This window comes from Microtus oregoni, unplaced genomic scaffold, assembly GCF_018167655.1.
Source record: "Microtus oregoni isolate MIOR12 unplaced genomic scaffold, Mior012 000010F_ref0000083, whole genome shotgun sequence".
In the NCBI taxonomy this organism is placed as follows: Eukaryota; Metazoa; Chordata; class Mammalia; order Rodentia; family Cricetidae; genus Microtus; species Microtus oregoni.
Genome location: NW_024543069.1, coordinates 15163543 through 15180442, shown reverse-complemented (window position 1 = coordinate 15180442; position 16900 = coordinate 15163543). Strand labels below are relative to the sequence as shown.

At 41.5% G+C, this 16900-nt stretch overlaps 1 protein-coding gene across 2 annotated transcripts in view; it reads left to right on the top strand.

The window, feature by feature from the left end:
- Window positions 1–3938: 3938 nt before the first annotated feature.
- Window positions 3939–16900, top strand: part of LOC121452958 (TCDD inducible poly(ADP-ribose) polymerase) — a 28550-nt gene continuing 15588 nt past the window's right edge. For both annotated transcript variants that reach the window (XM_041659428.1, XM_041659426.1), the window contains exons 1-2: window positions 3939–4137; window positions 7040–7997. In XM_041659428.1, the coding sequence (XP_041515362.1) occupies window positions 7081–7997 (917 nt within the window). In that variant the 5' untranslated portion in view covers window positions 3939–4137; window positions 7040–7080. The remainder of the gene's footprint in view (window positions 4138–7039; window positions 7998–16900) is intronic.

The window sequence follows — 16900 nt, the reverse complement described above, 5'->3', positions numbered from 1 at the left end:
AAGTAATTGAGGGCAGTGATATAGCAGTCACAGTGAAAGCCTGGTGACATTAGTTTGATCTCCAGAATCCATGTAAAGCTGAATCCATAAAGTTCTTATTTCTACAATATGCTATGTGTGCACCCATATACACACACACACACACACTGTGCTCTGCACACACAATAATAATTTTTAAGTTAATTGACATGTTCAGTGACGAGAACTAGTTAACCAAAACATGTTATAGTTAGCCAGCTACTTCCTTAATTTCCCTTCTGGGTATTTTTAGGACCACTCTGTGTGCATATATTATGTCACTTACCAAAGTATATGGATTTGTTTTCTTACTTAGCCACATCCTTGCTAACTTGTGCTAACTTGGAAAGCTATTTATAGTATAACATTAGGTAAAATAATATAAATATACACTACTGTCATAAGGTAAAAAAGTACTTGAAAATAAGGCAGAGAACATAATTATATCAAAATGCTAAAATGAGACTTTAGGAGATTCAAGTATAGGTATTGCTTCTTCTCTCTACTTTCTATTTCCTTTAATAAATGTTTCTTGATCTAATAATAGTTTGAAATATCAGGACTTAGCAGAAAACTGGTATAGGAGTTGATACATTCTTTTATGATAGTGCTTGCATTTCTGACACACAAAGTCATTACTATTTAAGTTGTAAACTATTGGAGCAAGAACACTCAGAAGAAGGTAACTTATGATGGTTGATGTACGAGCCAAGACTATGTTCAGCTACATTCTCCAGGAAGCAGTGGAGTCGAATTCAGGCTTATTTGGGGGACAGTAGTAGCCATTTCAGGACTGCTGGAGCGGCTTCAGGATATCACGAATGACCCGGGTTCCTCCTTTCCTTCCAAGCATCCTCAGCCTATGGCTTCCCTCTTCATGTTTTCCACATTAGGCTCTCTCTTATTTTTGTCATGAGACACTATTTCCATCTATGTGTCAGAAGAGGAGCGTGAGGGAGGGAGCTGGAGGGAAGGAGAGGCTCAGTATTAGAAGACTTGCTTTTCTACCATTTGACCAGTTTCTAGAATTGTCATCTCCTCGTGGGCACCCATAACTGCATGACATCGTGGGATGTTAATTTTTTAGCTAGGCAACCTGACACCCTTCATTCTCAAGAGAAAAAAAAAAAAGGAATCAGAACTTTCCAATAAAGGAGAAAAGGACAAGTGGAACTGTACGGCTCAATTCTCCCCTCTTCTCATTGAAGAAATATACTCCTACCCTCCCTAGAAAACCCCAAAATTTCAGTCAGTTACTAGAGGAAGCGCAGAGTGCAGGCTCTAAGAGCCCTCATGACGAACCTGGTACTTCCCCCATCAAGTGTATGAATCCATGCTCACTTCAACAGCAAATATATTGAAATTGGAAATGCAACAAGATTAAACATGGACCTCTGCGAGAATGACAAAAAATTCACAAAGCATTCTATAATTTTTAAACATTCATATTCCAAACTTTAAAAAAATCTTTAATTTTATGTGTACAATGTTTTGCTTACATATATGTATGTGTACTATGTCTGTGCCTGATACTCATTAAGGTCAGAAGAGGCATCTGGTCCTCTGGAACCGGAGCTACAAAATGTTGTGAGCAACCACGGGTCTACTGAGAAGGGGTCCTGGGTCCTCTGCCACAGCAGCAAGCGCTCTTAACTGAGCCGTCTTTTCAGTCCTCGCCCCTCCAACTTTTTTTAAGGGTATGAGAGTTCCAATGTTCTGAAAACCAGTATTTAAAGAATAAAATTAGCTATGAAAGGCACATCGAAGTATCAACCCTTAGTTGAATTAAGGTAAGTTACCCCTAACAAATGACCCACAATCTTTTTCTTTTTGTTTTTTTTTTTTTTTGGTTTTTCGAGACAGGGTTTCTCTGTGGTTTTGGAGCCTGTCCTGGAACTCCCTTTGTAGACCAGGCTGGCCTCGAACTCACAGAGATCCGCCTGCCTCTGCCTCCCGAGTGCTGGGATTAAAGGCGTGCGCCACCACCGCCCAGCTCCACAATCTTTCATAGAAAGAACCTTCTCACTTAGATGCTGAACTTGGTCATGTGACTTGCTTGGGTCAATGAAATATTAGTAATCACAAAGCAAGCAAAAGCTTCCATACTAAGGCTTGTTCTCTTGTAACCCAGATTCTCCTTTTATGAGGAAGCCCTGACCAGCCAGGAAGAGAATCCACACAAAAGAAAAAATGTTTCTGTCTTTGTATTTTCCACATCCTCAACTTATTTCTGCATGAGACTCCAGCTCCAACCTCACTCTCTAAGGCCTCTGAGGAGACTAGCCAGGCCCCGGCCATCACGCTGTACAAACGAGCTCCTGGTACTGTGTCCTGACGGGAGTCCTGAGGAAAAAGTCTGGAATCACCAACAAATCAGTTATTGTTTTAAATAACTACGTTTTGGTCTGATTACACAGCAGTAACTGAAACGTTACTAAAAGTATAAGGAATGTATAACAAAAAAATGGTTGGACGAGAATGGAATTTTAAAAATAGCACAAAAAGCAAAGCAAACCAACAAAATAGATGAGACAAAAAATAAACAGTAAGATGATAGCTTTAAACCCAAATATGGTATGTCCAACCTGACTGAACATGAGGGCTGCATGTGTGCTCCCGGGTCAACTCTGAATGCAGTCCAACATAAAAACGTAAAATTACGTAAAAAAATTGTTTTTGCAAAAATTTTTGGTAATCATTAAGCTTGTAGGTGAAGTTGCTACAATTTTTAAAAGCTGGAAATACTACGATCTTTATATATTTTTTAACTAGAATTATATTTTGCTTAAGTACTGGTCTCTGAATTCTGCCCCAACCTTCCCACCTCAGTCTGAGGGCCTTGACTTGATGCAATCTAAAACACTGCTGGGTGGATCATTAATCAGGCTTATCAGTGTCATAAAACCTGGGAACTACAGCCTCGTCTTCGTGTCTATTTTCCCAGGATTCCAAAAATGGAACAACTGCAACCTTTTCATTTTTCCCGAAATTCCCACTATACTAATTTAATATAGTGTTTCCTTCCTACTACGGGAAAGCCTATTCAACACATGAAGTTACAACCCGCCGGTCCTTTACAATGCATATGAGAGTTTCAAGTCCGTTTTTGAGGTCCCCCCCCCCCTCCCCGCCATTTCTGAGGGCAGGCGTGGGGTCTGGGTGACGAGGGGCTACAGCTTTAAACCCAGGACACGCTCGGCGCGACCGAGATGCTCTGAGCTGTTCCATGAATTAGTCATCCCGGGTCCGTGGGCTGTGAAACACGCGCACACGCATCTCTATTGTGAAAACCCCAGCGCCGGCTTCCCGAACTGGCGGAGGCAGAGTCGGTGTCCGAGAACAGGCGGCGGGGCGAGCGCAGCCTTCCCGCCCGTCCGGCGCGGGGCCGGAGGCGACCCGGGTCTCGAGGCAGCGGCGGCCGCCACTCGCTTCCCCCTCAAGCAGCCGGAGGCGTCCACAAACAAAGGCAACCGCACCGAAACCGGTCGTTCCGTTTCACGTCCTCTCTCGCCTCGCGTGCCCTGCACTCCGCGGGAACATCGTGACCCTGAGTCCGTCCGCAGGCAGGTGGAGCCCGTCCCACGCGGCGCGCGCCGCCCCGCCCCGCCCCACACCCACCCAGGCCCCCCGCGTGCACGTACAGACCCCCCGGGACCCCCCGAGCGGCTCTCCAGGGGACACGCCCCCTCCCGGGAGCACCGAGCCGCCGCACGCACCAACGGGCGCGCGGGCGAGCGGGCGGGCGCGCGCGGGGGCCGGCGCACGCGCACGGGAGGCGGGTCCGCTTCCCGGCACCCACTGAGCGCCCGGCCCCCTCACCCCACCCCACCCTCTCGACACCTAAGCTCCGCCCCTCAAGACGAGAACGTCGCGGGAGGAGGAGACCGGAAGCCGCTTAAAACCGAGCTGAAGCTGACAGGAGTGCGAGCCTGAGCCCGGAGCGCCGTGGCGGCTATCGGCGCTCTGGTGCGCGGAATGACCGGCCCGCGGTTCGCCGCGTCCTCCGCCCACGACCCCTAGGACACCGGACACCACCCGCCCTCGGCTCAGCCCCGCCGGCGCAGACCCGGTCCGCCAAGCCGAGCGTCTCTGGTCCGTTCTCAAGGCAGCCCGCCTGAGGTAAAGGGTCTGCGAGCCGCGGAGGGACCCCCCAGCGGGATGGCGGGCGCCGGCCTCGCCGCCACAAGTCCCCGCCGGGACAGCGGCGGCTCCGTCCGACCGCCCGTGGGAGCTGGTCGCGCCGGCGACCGTAGGTGGCGGGGTGGCATTGGGGTAGGCTCCGGTCACCGGGACTGGGGCAGGTGTCTCGATGGGCCGGCGCCGGAGGGTTGCGGGGACACGGGCGACTCGTCCCCTCCTCCCTTCCCCCGGGGACGAGCCACCCGGGCAGCCCCTGCGGGAGGGCTCGGCTCTGCGGGACAGTTCCGGACGGCGCGTGTGCCGGGCTGCAGCCCAGAAGTTTGCAGGCTGTGTTGGTGGCAACTTTGAGTGCGCACGGCTCCCCTGCCTCTTGCCCGCCACCCGGGCAGCGCCGGCTGGGGCTCGGTCCCGCAGCCCCGGTGGCAGGGCTGGAGGAAGGGTGAGTGGCTTGGGGGAGGTGGAGAGGTCGGGTCCGAGGTCGGGTCCTGAGATGGACCGTGAGTGTGTGTGTGTGTGGGGGGGCAGCGGTTCTGAGAACAACGTGAGGGCGGGGATGCTCACCCACACCCCGGAGTGCGGAGCGGGGTGGAACGGGCGCGGCGGACGGTGCTGGCTGCGCAGACCGTCGCGGCCGGCAGGAGGCGTCGCTCGGACCCGGGCTCGGCGCCCGGGCGTCTCCCGGCGGGCTGTTTGGAGCGGGCGGTTTCCATGGAAGGTGTGATCAGCCGGGAGTGCCAGACGACCCGGGCGTCAGGAGGTGAAGGGTAGCGCGGTTGGGTTGCCTGCCTGCCTCGGGCGACCGGAGGAAACGTCCTTCCAGTCTTTATTTTTCTGTTATGCAAACTAATTGAGGAACTGATGCTTCCGTACTCTACTCCTCTGTTTCCCGGTTCTGTTTCCGAGTTGGGTGAAGGGGGCAGTAAGAGGAAAAGTTGTGTGCGTGCGTGTGTGTGTGTGTGTGTGCGTGCGTGTGTGAGAGAGCGTGCGAGTGTGTGTGCACGTATAAATAAGATGGCTTTAGTGTTTTGCCTAGATTGTGATAGGAGTGGATAATGTGCGTGCGTGGGGGAAGGCACAGACCGGTTCGATACGGAGAGGGAATACCACAGTCTGTGCCAATTGAGCCTTGAGGCAAGAGCACCGAATGATGAATAATAACGCCTGGCTTGGCTGCTTTCCAGTTATTTATGTCTCATGTCAGCTCCCTCCTTCGCGAAGCTTTCTCTAACAATGCCAGCCAGCTCATACTGAACTCTTTTTTAAAAAAATCTCTTTTGTACTTAGACTAACACTTTGTTCATGCCTTGTATTTTTCTGAGTTTTATTAAACATTTTTAGACATAGACTTAAAAATCTCTCCTAGATTTTATATTTGTTTTTTTTTTTTAAAGCACGCAGTTTTATCACTTTTGGTTTTGACCTTCAACCAAGAGCAAAGCAGCTAATGTGTGCCCATTCTTCTAGTGCAGCCACAAAACATTTCTGGACATCCTTGGTAGTGCACCGTGCTAGGCACTGTGCGGGTCCGCTAAGATGCATGCTTGATTAAATCGTAGGTTCCAGCATCAAGGAGCTCTTTCAGTCTATTGGACAAGGAAAAAAGACTACTAATTGTTCAACACTGCCCCTTCTCGTCTGGCACAATCTCAGTAAATACCTGGAACTCACACTCATTTTAAAAAGGCTGGTTCTTGCAGCTTCGTTTCTCTCCGTTCATTCAGATTCTGAATGTGTGTCTTATATATTTTTGCTTATAATATGCTTTCATTTGATTTTTAAAAAATGGATATGTGTAACTTGTAAAGACACGGACTAGCAGACCCTTCATATAATCCATGTTGTATTGATTTCTAACACTCAGTACAATGACTATTGAAGTTAAGTGTGTCCTGGTATTCCTTCAGTTTTGGTAATGTTTTTGTTAATTATAAAAGTAGATCTTTAGCCGGGCGGTGGTGGCGCACGCCTTTAATCCCAGCACTCGGGAGGCAGAGGCAGGCGGATCTCTGTGAGTTCGAGACCAGCCTGGTCTACAAGAGCTAGTTCCAGGACAGGCTCCAAAGCCACAGAGAAACCCTGTCTCGAAAAACCAAAAAAAAAAAAAAAAAAAAAAAAAAAAAAAAAAAGTAGATCTTTAACATTTGGGAGTTAAGTACTGGACTTTCAGCACATTAGAATGCTGGCAGGCTCTCTATCCCAGTTCAGTTGAAAGCTCTATGTCTGTTCTCACACACCCTCCCCCACCCACTCTTTTCACTTCTTAACTTTTAAAGTTTATCCTTTTGATGAACTTCCCTCCCCAAGAAACTTAAAAGTTTTTGCAAACTCATGAGACAGATCATACATAACAACTGTGAAGGGAACCACAAAGTGAAGTAGAGATGTGGTTTCCCTGCTTCATCATCTAGAAAAGACAGTTACTTCTACCTCACAGTAAAAATTCATACCTCACTAGAATCACAGCCCATGAGTGAGTGATACATGCCTGTTAAAAGATACATTCTCGCCGGGCGGTGGTGGCGCACGCCTTTAATCCCAGCACTCGGGAGGCAGAGGCAGACGGATCTCTGTGAGTTCGAGACCAGCCTGGTCTACAAGAGCTAGTTCCAGGACAGGCTCCAAAACCACAGAGAAACCCTGTCTCGAAAAACCAAAAAAAAAAAACCAAAAGATACATTCTCATCTACTACCATCTAGTACAGGTTTTATCTTAGCTTTGGAGTCTTCGTTGCTCAATAAAAATGAAAATTGACCTGTAAGAACTAAATATAATGCAAGCAGTGATTGAAGATACTTAACCATAGACCAGCACAATGTTTTAATGAATGAATGGGTTCAGTTGTCAGTTTTCAAATGATCATCTTCCTTCCTTCCCCTGTAGGTTTTGCAGATACTGAGGTAAATTTGGAGTTGTTCCACACCATGGAAATGGAAACCACCGAACCTGAGCCAGACTGTGTAGTACAGCCTCCCTCTCCTCCTGATGACTTCTCATGCCAAATGAGAATCTCTGAGAAGATCGCTCCATTGAAAACTTGTTTTAAGAAAAAACAGGATCAAAAGAGATTAGGAACTGGAACCCTGAGGTCATTGAGACCAATATTAAATACTTTGCTAGAATCTGGCTCTCTTGGTGGAGTTTTCAGAGCTAGAGACCAAAATGCAGATGAAAGCACCTTACATGAACAGATGGTGAAAAAGCCCCTGGAAATTAACCCTTCATGTTCACCGGCAGAAAACAGTATGTCCGTCCTGATGCCTGATGGGACAAATATTGAGGGCCAATTACCAGAAGCTCATCCTTCTGCTGATGCTCCAGAGCAGGTGGTTCCGATCCAGGATCACAGTTTTCCACCAGAAACCATCAGTGGGACAGTGGCAGATTCTACCCCAGGACACTTCCAAACTGACCTTTTGCATCCTGTTTCGGGTGATGTTCCCACTAGTCCTGACTGCATAGATAAAGTGGATTTTGTTCCAGGAGCTTTCCAAGATGATAGTTGTACAATCCAGTACATTTTGGATACCAGTGATAACTTGAGTACTGAGCTCTTCCAAGACAAAAGTGATGAAGCTTCCCTTGACATTGTGTTTGAGCTAGTAAACCAGCTACAGTACCATACTCACCAAGAGAATGGAATTGAAATCTGTATGGACTTTCTGCAAGGCATTTGCGATTATGGCAGGGATTGTTTGAAACATCACACCAGATTGCCCTATCATTGGCAGATCAGAAGGACAACTACTCAGAAGTGGCAGAGTGTTTCCAATGATTCTCAGGAGCACTTGGAAAGATTTTATTGTAACCCAGAAAATGACAGAATGAGAATGAAGTATGGGTATGTATTATAATTAAAAATTGTTAAATGTTCTTTTTTTTTTTTTTTTTTTTTTTTTTTTGATTTTCGAGACAGGGTTTCTCTGTGGCTTTGGAGCCTGTCCTGGAACTAGCTCTTGTAGACCAGGCTGGTCTCGAACTCACAGAGATCCGCCTGCCTCTGCCTCCCGAGTGCTGGGATTAAAGGCGTGCACCACCACCGCCCGGCTTTGTTAAATGTTCTAAAGAAGGAAAAAAAAAAAACTGGAAGTTTGGCATGGTGGTTTCTTTCAGTAGTGTACCAAGTTTTTTGTTTTATTTTTTTTCTTTTATGGCTTTTATGCTATTCGATTTTTTTCATGGTGTTTGAGTTTTAGTGTAGTCTCTTTTTATGAATTGAGCAATTTAGATGTATCTGTTTAGTGTGTGCATGAATGAAAGTTGTATATACATTGAGCATTGTGAATCTAGTAATCACCTTGCCTTTAAAAGAAAATCCACATGAATCTTCAAGTGAATAGTTAATTTATCTAGTTTTTAAATTTTAATTTGTTAAGTAGCAGTATTTTTAAATAGGGGAAGTATTTGGAGCTTTTTGTGGCCCTCTTTAGATTGACTAAACAATTTTTATATGAGTAACTCAGAAGTGCAGGGCGTTGGTGGCACACGCCTTTAATCCCAGCACTCAGGAGGCAGACACAGGCGGATCTTTGTGAGTTCAAGGCCAGCCTAGTCTACAAGAGCTAGTTCCAGGACAGGCTCCATAGCTACAGAGAAACCCTGTCTTGAAAAACCAAAAAAAAAAGAAGTTCTTCCCATATACACATATATGTAAGACATATATGTATATATTTGTATCTATGCTATTATGATTTTGATGCTGTATGAGTGTTTTGCCTTCGTGAATGTATGTCCACCTGGTGCCTGCAGAAGCCTGACGAGACTGTTGGATACCCTGGAACTGTAGTTAGAAACTGTTATGAGCCTCCATGTGGGTGCTAGAAATTGAACCTTAGTCCTCTGCAAGAGAACTGAGCCATCACCCCAGCCCCCATTTCTTAAAAATCATTTTAATAAGGTATTGTCCAAAAACTATATTGCCCCTGAGCTAGTAATTATAATTCTTCTGTCAAGAGTAATTAAGTTTACGGATTCTCAAAGCCACACTAATCCTTCCGTCTCCAGACTGCAGGCACTTCAGAACAGTGGCCTCTCACTTCACTTACGAAGCAGATTTCCAGTTCACTGAGTACTTGAACAGTTTGGTACATTAAGTTTCTGTTTGACTTGGTCAGAAAGAAACTAGCAGGACCATTATCTAACACATTACATTCTGTAACCATGAGCAAGGCAAGACAGTCATTTTGGTCCCAGAAGGTCCAAAAATTCTTAGGTCAACAACATAGTGGGCATTTATATTTTGTAAGATTATTTTGCTGAAAAGTAGACAGATTTAGAGCCCTTAGCATACACTATAGGATCAGTTATAAAGTAATTATAGTAGGAGCTTGGTATCCAAGTTAGTATTAATGATGTTAAGTAATACTTATATGACACTTAGGAGAGGAATAATATGAGGGAGTCGTATTATATTGATACTGCTGCTACTACATTGTAAGTGGTCCTGCAGTAATAACATAACTGGAAACATGAACTGTTAATTAATGAACAGTAATGAAATTCTCAGTGTACTACAAGAAGAAATATAAGATTATAAATAATTGGCAAAAAAATTAGGGTTTTGGAGAGTTGACCTGTGGTCATTGCAACCTGGTTTTCCTTGTATTCCAAAGCGATGTTGTGTTTCCTGGCAACAAGATGCAGATAACGGCATGTTGAGCCTTGCTGAGAGATTCACAAACAAGCTTGAGCAGCCCAGGTTCACATGGTTACCACATTATTTGGCTAAAGCTATTAATCTCTGTGGTCAGGCCTGTAAAGCTGGTCTATCTGTGCAGATTGCACATAACCAGGAAATGTGTGTTCAGCTGTGTATATGACCATATTGGACACAGTCTTGGGATTCTGGAATAATGGATGAATGGCAGTTGTTTGTTCTACTGGTTTGGGGTAGTTTATATGACTCAATCATAATTATACACTATATCATATGTCATATTGTAGACTTTGAGGAACTTTCATAGTTCTGGGTCTCTAGCAGAGACAGGTCATAGTTTCAAACTATGCAGATAAAATTCTTTATTTTTCTTTGCACTTACGAGGATTTAAGTCCTAAATTAATCAAAATTGGATGTGTAATATTTATTTTGTTTTCAGGAATGAAATTGGGTAGGAAATTGAGCCAGATATGTTCACAGCTCCTCTCAGCTCTTAAGATGATGCTTATATACTAAAAACACATTTATGAGATTTGGGAAAAAAATACCTATTTGATTCATTGTAGCAAAGTTGTGATATGTTCCTGTTTGCATTCTCTGCTCTTGTACATCATAAGTGTTTATTGCCAACATCAACTGAAAATTAGTTATGGGTCTGAACTCCAAATTTGGTTTTTAGATTTCTTTTGTACATGGTCATGCCTTCAAGACTTTCTAAATTTGAAATATGCATCTGAGAGCAACAACACTAAGTGTATTTTTTATTAAGAAAGTGATCTCTAACAGTATGGATACTCATCATAGTAAGAAGATGGTGGTTTTTTGAGTGGCAGAACTAAGAAGTTTGAAGGATCCTTGCTAATTGGAATACTGTTGTTGATAATTGAAACTGGAGGCAGCGCAAATCTCTTTAACAACCAAGATCTCCATTAGTTTCACATTACATTCATTTTCAAGTAAGGCAGAACATAGGACATGTCTTTTAGGAACTGCTACTCATCGTTAAGGAAGGGAACCACAAGCTGGGTTTGGGACTGACTTGCTAATGAAACTGTGACCAATGAGTATTCCTAATTCTCAGTTTGTTGAAAGAGGAATGGGGTGAACCCCTGGTTAGTTTTTCTCAAGGAGAAGTTTTTTTGTTGTTGTTTATTTTGAGACATGGTCTTGCTCTGTAGCCCAGCCTGGCAATGAATTCATGGCAGTCCTCATTCCATAACTTAAATGCTGTGATTATAGGCCTGAGTTGTCACACTAGTTCAGAGTTTGGTATGTGTGTTTGCTTAGTATTTATTGATAATAGAATTTTACTTGCTTAAAATGTTGGTTGCTGTGTATTTTTATTGGTAATAGTTCTCATGAGTCTTTTCAAAAATCTATCTAAGGGAAAATGCCAGTAGATGTCATCTGAGCAACTCTGTAAGAAGACCAAAAGAAGTGCATAGTAATCATAGAAAGCTTATGTTGTGGTTAATATGACAGTGAATTATCTAAACTACAGCAAGTTCCTGACTGAACTTGACTGGAATAGTTAAAGTAGCCAAATTAGTTATGGTCTCCACAGCTGTAATGATGTATGACTAACTCATTATGTGTTATTGCACACACTGGACAGAGAAGAACAGCTGAAAGCTAACTGTGCCTTGTGACTTCTTGGTATTTCTTGAATATACACAGCTGTATGAGTTTGAATTTATTTTTAAAATTCCTGTGTAAGAAAGAGAGAACTCCATGAGCAAGAACTTGTTTGAAGTGACTTTCAAAATGGGTGCCTTGTGCTATTATGATAAAGCCATGCAGTGACTTATTTTTTCTACCTCTTTATGCTGCTATTTACATATGAAATAAAGCTAATTGGCATCTATCTGTACTAATCTAGATAAGTTAGTGGGTCTGTGTAGAGCTATCATGAGAATCAATAGCAGTCTTTCATTTACTTTTCTGGCTTTTCATCAATAAGTAGGTTACTTTTTGAAGCAGCTGTCACCTGGCTTCAGGTTGGGGTCAGGCTTTTCCTGATGTAATGAAAATGAATCTTGGAAAAAGCAAAGATTTCTAATTCAGACAGTAAAAATCAAAGCTCATAAGACTATCTGGCAATTCCTGAATATAATTGCATGATACATAATATATTTTATTATCTGGTTGAATCCAAAGCTTTTAATTTTTATTTTATTATTTAAAAAGGAATATTAGTAACACTAAGGTATAAAGAAAGAACTCAGGCATACAAGATACTTTAACTCTTCTGTGCCCCTGTAAATCTGTTTGATTTTTTTTTCTGGTGCACTAGATAGAATTCTAGACTTACATTTAGTTATAAAGCAAAGGTAAATTCTATTGCTGATTAGTGACCGTCACCTTATTCCATATTTGAATGCTTTCTCTAAAGAGTGAAGCAGTTTACATTATGTATAGACCTTAACTACAGACGGAATGATACTAAAATCCAACCCTTGTAAATTATAACTGTTTTCTGTAGCCTCCTAATTTCTTATCCCCACCCCCACCCCCAATTTGAGACCACCAGATTGTGCATTCTTTGTCTGATGGGTTTGGTTCTGGAATGTATTTAGATTAGGTTGTCAAGTCCTTTTTACCCTAGATCAGCAACCTTCAGTAATTACCAGCCTCTGTGTTGTGGAGGGAAAACTAAGTGAGTGTGTATATCACTTTACAAAGGCAAAAAATCTTGCTTTGCGTTCCATTGTGATTGACTGTGGCACAGCTTTGTGAAAAGCAGACTCGAAGTGGACACTGGTGAATTTGAAAGAAACTCAGTTCTTAAAATAAGCAGTGTTTCTCTTATAATTGAATAGTTTTGTATCTTTGAGAGAGAGAGCAGAATGCTAAAGGTTTTGAGCCACTTTCTGTTAGATTCTGGGTTTGAGGTTAGTATTTTTATACTTATTTATGACAAGGCAGGCTTTCTAGGGACCAGAATTCTACTGCATAAAGACCCCCCACTAATTTTTTCCAACAATTGGTAAACCTCACCCTGCCCAATCTCAAAAATAATAACTGAAAGCTCAAATTGTAAATAAAAGAGCTTGAATTTTCAAGGAGTGGATTTTGAAATGTGGTGTGCGGTTTTGAGAGTAAAGATTTTTATTTAAAAGCAAATGAATTTATCTCAGTTTGTATTTTGTAGATCTATCAGTCTGTACAAAAAAAAATATTGCAAACTTAACTAAATAGAACCAATTCTATGGTCAAGAAGATGCAAATTTTAAAAGTTGATGCTATCGAAAAGCTTCTAGCTATCAAATGTAAAACATCGATTATTTTTTTGACCTAGCCAATTATTGTTTTTAAGACACGCATGGAAAGGTAATTAGGCATTCCTCTTTGCTGTTCTGCACGATAAAATATGCCTGTCTTTTCAGTCTTCCCCTGCTTTGTTCTGCTGACTAGCTTGAGCACCCACTTGACCAGTAAAGAACCCTTTTGTGGTTACTGCAGAGGACAGCCTTTAAAAGAGTGACAACGGTGGGTTGACTGCTGCCTTCCTCGTACTCCATCCCGTGTTTGTACTGCGGGAAGCTATGCACAGAGCAGATTGCAAACTCTCGTGACTAAGTTGTCTGCGAGTTTAGTAAATTTGTATTCTTTATACAAATTCAAGTTCTATGCTTTAAATAAAGGCTGTGCTGTGTTGGTTGAGATAGCACTCTAACATTAGCTGTGCTGTTCTCTTTAAAGAGGATTCCTCTTTGCCTCTTCAGAGATTTCCACCCTATTCCTTCTGATTTGAAATATCTCAAAGTTTGTTTTTTTTTTTTTTCCCCCTCCAAGTTTTCACCAGCACTGATTGGTCAGGCCTCAAAGAGTGGCAGGGATGGAAACCAAGGATGAGCTTTCAGGCTCTTGTTTACTTCGATTGTCCCGGCTCCCACAGCTGATGAGGGCACAGACAGTGCAAACAGTACAAAATACCCTAAATAATTTCCTGCTGTGGTTGGGTTTCTGGCACCTGGCTTAGCTTTTCCTTTCTAGACATTAAAAAAAAATAAGCATAGAAGAAATACTGGGTTTTTCTTCCTAATACTCACCATCATTTATTTAAAAAAATAAATGGTGTTCTTGAATCTGGATAAAGATAAACTCTTCTTGTTTACTTTCTGATATTTGGATTATCCCAACACCATCATATATCAGAATTGTTGCAAAAAATGTTCTACAATTAATTTGTTAATTAAGAAAATTTTAGACTATTCCCTAAAATTGAACTCATCAGAAAAACCTGACTTTATAGACACCCTCTTTCCTCCCAAAAATTACCATTTAAGATCGTGGATAAGATTTTTCTGATCACTATTTGTAAAAACCCATAGTTTTCTTTTTTCTTTCTTTTTTTAAAAGTCTCTCAATACCTTTTCTGTAAAAACTTCCTCATCCCTCCCACAAGCCTTTGCTTGAGGAGCTGTCAGTGATGGGTTCTCTGTGCATTAGTTTGTGTCCACTAAACTTTAGTCTGCAGAAACTTGTTAACTTCTCTTTAGATTGTTAGCACCAAATACATAAACAGCTATCAGTAAGTCTCTTTCCATTTCTCCTATTTACCAGTTAAATTTATTTGTCGTAACTGGGGAAAAAAGACAAGGCTAAATAAAATTTGGAATAGCTTTTTTTCTTTTAAAGCATCATTTGTAATTGAAATATTAAACTAGAAATAAATTGTACTACTACATTGTATCTTTCTAGGTAATATTAGAATATGTTCTATAATGTTTATAACTAGTGTCTTGTTTATGTATAAATGAGTTCTAATTTGAGATTACTTTAAAGTGATTTAAAGATTTTTTCTTTTTTTTTTCTTTTTTTTTAAAAATATTTATTTATTTGTTATGTATACAATATTCTGTGTGTATGCCTGCAGGCCAGAAGAGGGCACCAGACCTCATTACAGATGGTTGTGAGCCACCATGTGGTTGCTGGGAATTGAACTCAGGACCTTTGGAAGAGCAGGCAATGCTCTTAACCTCTGAGCCATCTCTCCAGCCCCTAAAGATTTTATCATTTATATGCATTTTATATATACTATTAAATATTTGTGTAGAAGCATTTTATAAATAAATTTATTTTAGTCTTTTTTATTTTCAAATTTTTAAAAACTGAATTAACGTGCCTTGAATATATGGCACACAATTTTGATTGATCACTTTGAAACTCCTGTTTTAAACTATTTTATTCAACAAAGAGAATATTTACCTATTTCAGTCATTTTTAACTGAATAGTTTAAAGCAACATCAGGTATAAATATAACTTTTTGCATGGTTTTTAAAAAACAATCTGTGCTTCTGATTCCAGCTATTCTCATAGAAATTAAAATTTTCTTCCTTATTAGGCCACAATTAAATAAGTTTCACTTATAGTTACCTTCTTCTAGACTCAGAACATGTGATTGAACTTGGATCAAAGCTAAAGCTGTATGATATTTCTGGCATCTTCAGTGTGCAAAATTTAATCCTAGTGCTCTAAATAGATAGCAGTAAATTATTACAAGTATACTTTTTATTTACAAAAGATTTTAGACTTATTCACATCACATTAGAAATTTTGTTTGCCTGTGTTCTTTGCTTTAATCTGCAGTTTTAAATTTACAAAAGGCCTCTCATATTTTGTTCCTTGAGTATGGATATCATAATTTGCTTTTAGTGCTTGCATTGGTGGAAATGGGTGCTAGTGTGGAGTTCAGGAACTTCAAATATAGAATCAGTAGAATTTTAACAAACATGTAAATGAATTCAAGTGGCTTTGTCTTCGTATCATAGTTGTTTTTGTTTTATTTGTTTTAGCATAAGCCATAGATACTAACTGCATTTTGTTCCATTCCCCATATTCTTTTCCGTATTCTTTCACTTAGGAAACTTAATTAACCTCCCCTTTGTCCTTTCTCTTCACCTCACTTCATCTCCACTCCCCCACCCCCTATTCTACTAGAATGACTCTGGACCACACACTAAATGTCTGACCTGTAAACCAGGCATGAAGTTTGACATGCAGACAAGTGTGATGTCCTGCTTCTCAGACGTGTGTCTCATGTCCAGGATAGTCATGGGGGCAGCGCACATTGGCATCATTTTGAATAATGATCACTTTTAAAAAAAATGCGTTGTATCTTAAAATGGGGATACCCTTACTTCCTACCCCAAACCCGAAACATTAGATAAGTCTGTGATTCTGATTTTATGTTAGTAGTTTTACTGAGTGATCTAAGCCTAGGTAATCCTGCCTCTGCTAGATTAGCCTCTTTAAAAGTAGACATATTTAATTCATAATCAACATGAAAGATTTGTTATTTTTCCTGAATGCCTGTATATGCACTATGTGTATGCCTGGTGCCAAAGCGATCAGAAGAGATCCCCTGGAACTGGAATTTCAGATGGTTGTGAACCATCATGTGGACGCTCAGATCAAACCCAGGTCTTCTGCAAGAACAGCAAGTGCTGTTAACCGCTGAGCCGTATCTCTAGCTCCAACATCTGCTTTTTAATCTCCCCATAACTACTGAGATCCTTATGGATAATGTAAACTCTGTAATTTGTCGTATGAATATGTGCCGTATGAATAGCTACTTTGAAATACAAAAGGAATCCAAGTATATAAATTGCTTATAATTTTATGCCTCTAGTGAATCGTGAAAGATGTTGCATGGGTTGTCAGCATTTATAAATGTTTTATTTTCTCCCCTGGGAGCTCTCTACTATTTGTTTAAGGCAATGTTAGCAAAAATAATAATCAGTAACAGGGTTTGATAATTGACAGTGATAGTGCTTCTGATATAGAAAACTGTGGGCCCTCTTTAAATACTCTGTATTTGAAGAATTGTTACCACCCAGGCCTGGTGATCTGGCAGGGGGACTGCAGGTTCAAGGCCAGCCTAAGACAGTTTAGTCTCAGTCACAAAGAATTAAAAAAAAAGGGGGGGGGGTCAGAGATAACTGAGTGGGTAGGTTCTTGCCTAGCATAATAAGGCCCTGAATTAAATACTCTCCTCTCAAATTAAAATTAACCAGTATTTGTGCCTTCAGCATATGTAGATAGTAAGCATTTTTATTGTCTACTTTGAGGTAAGGAAAAAAA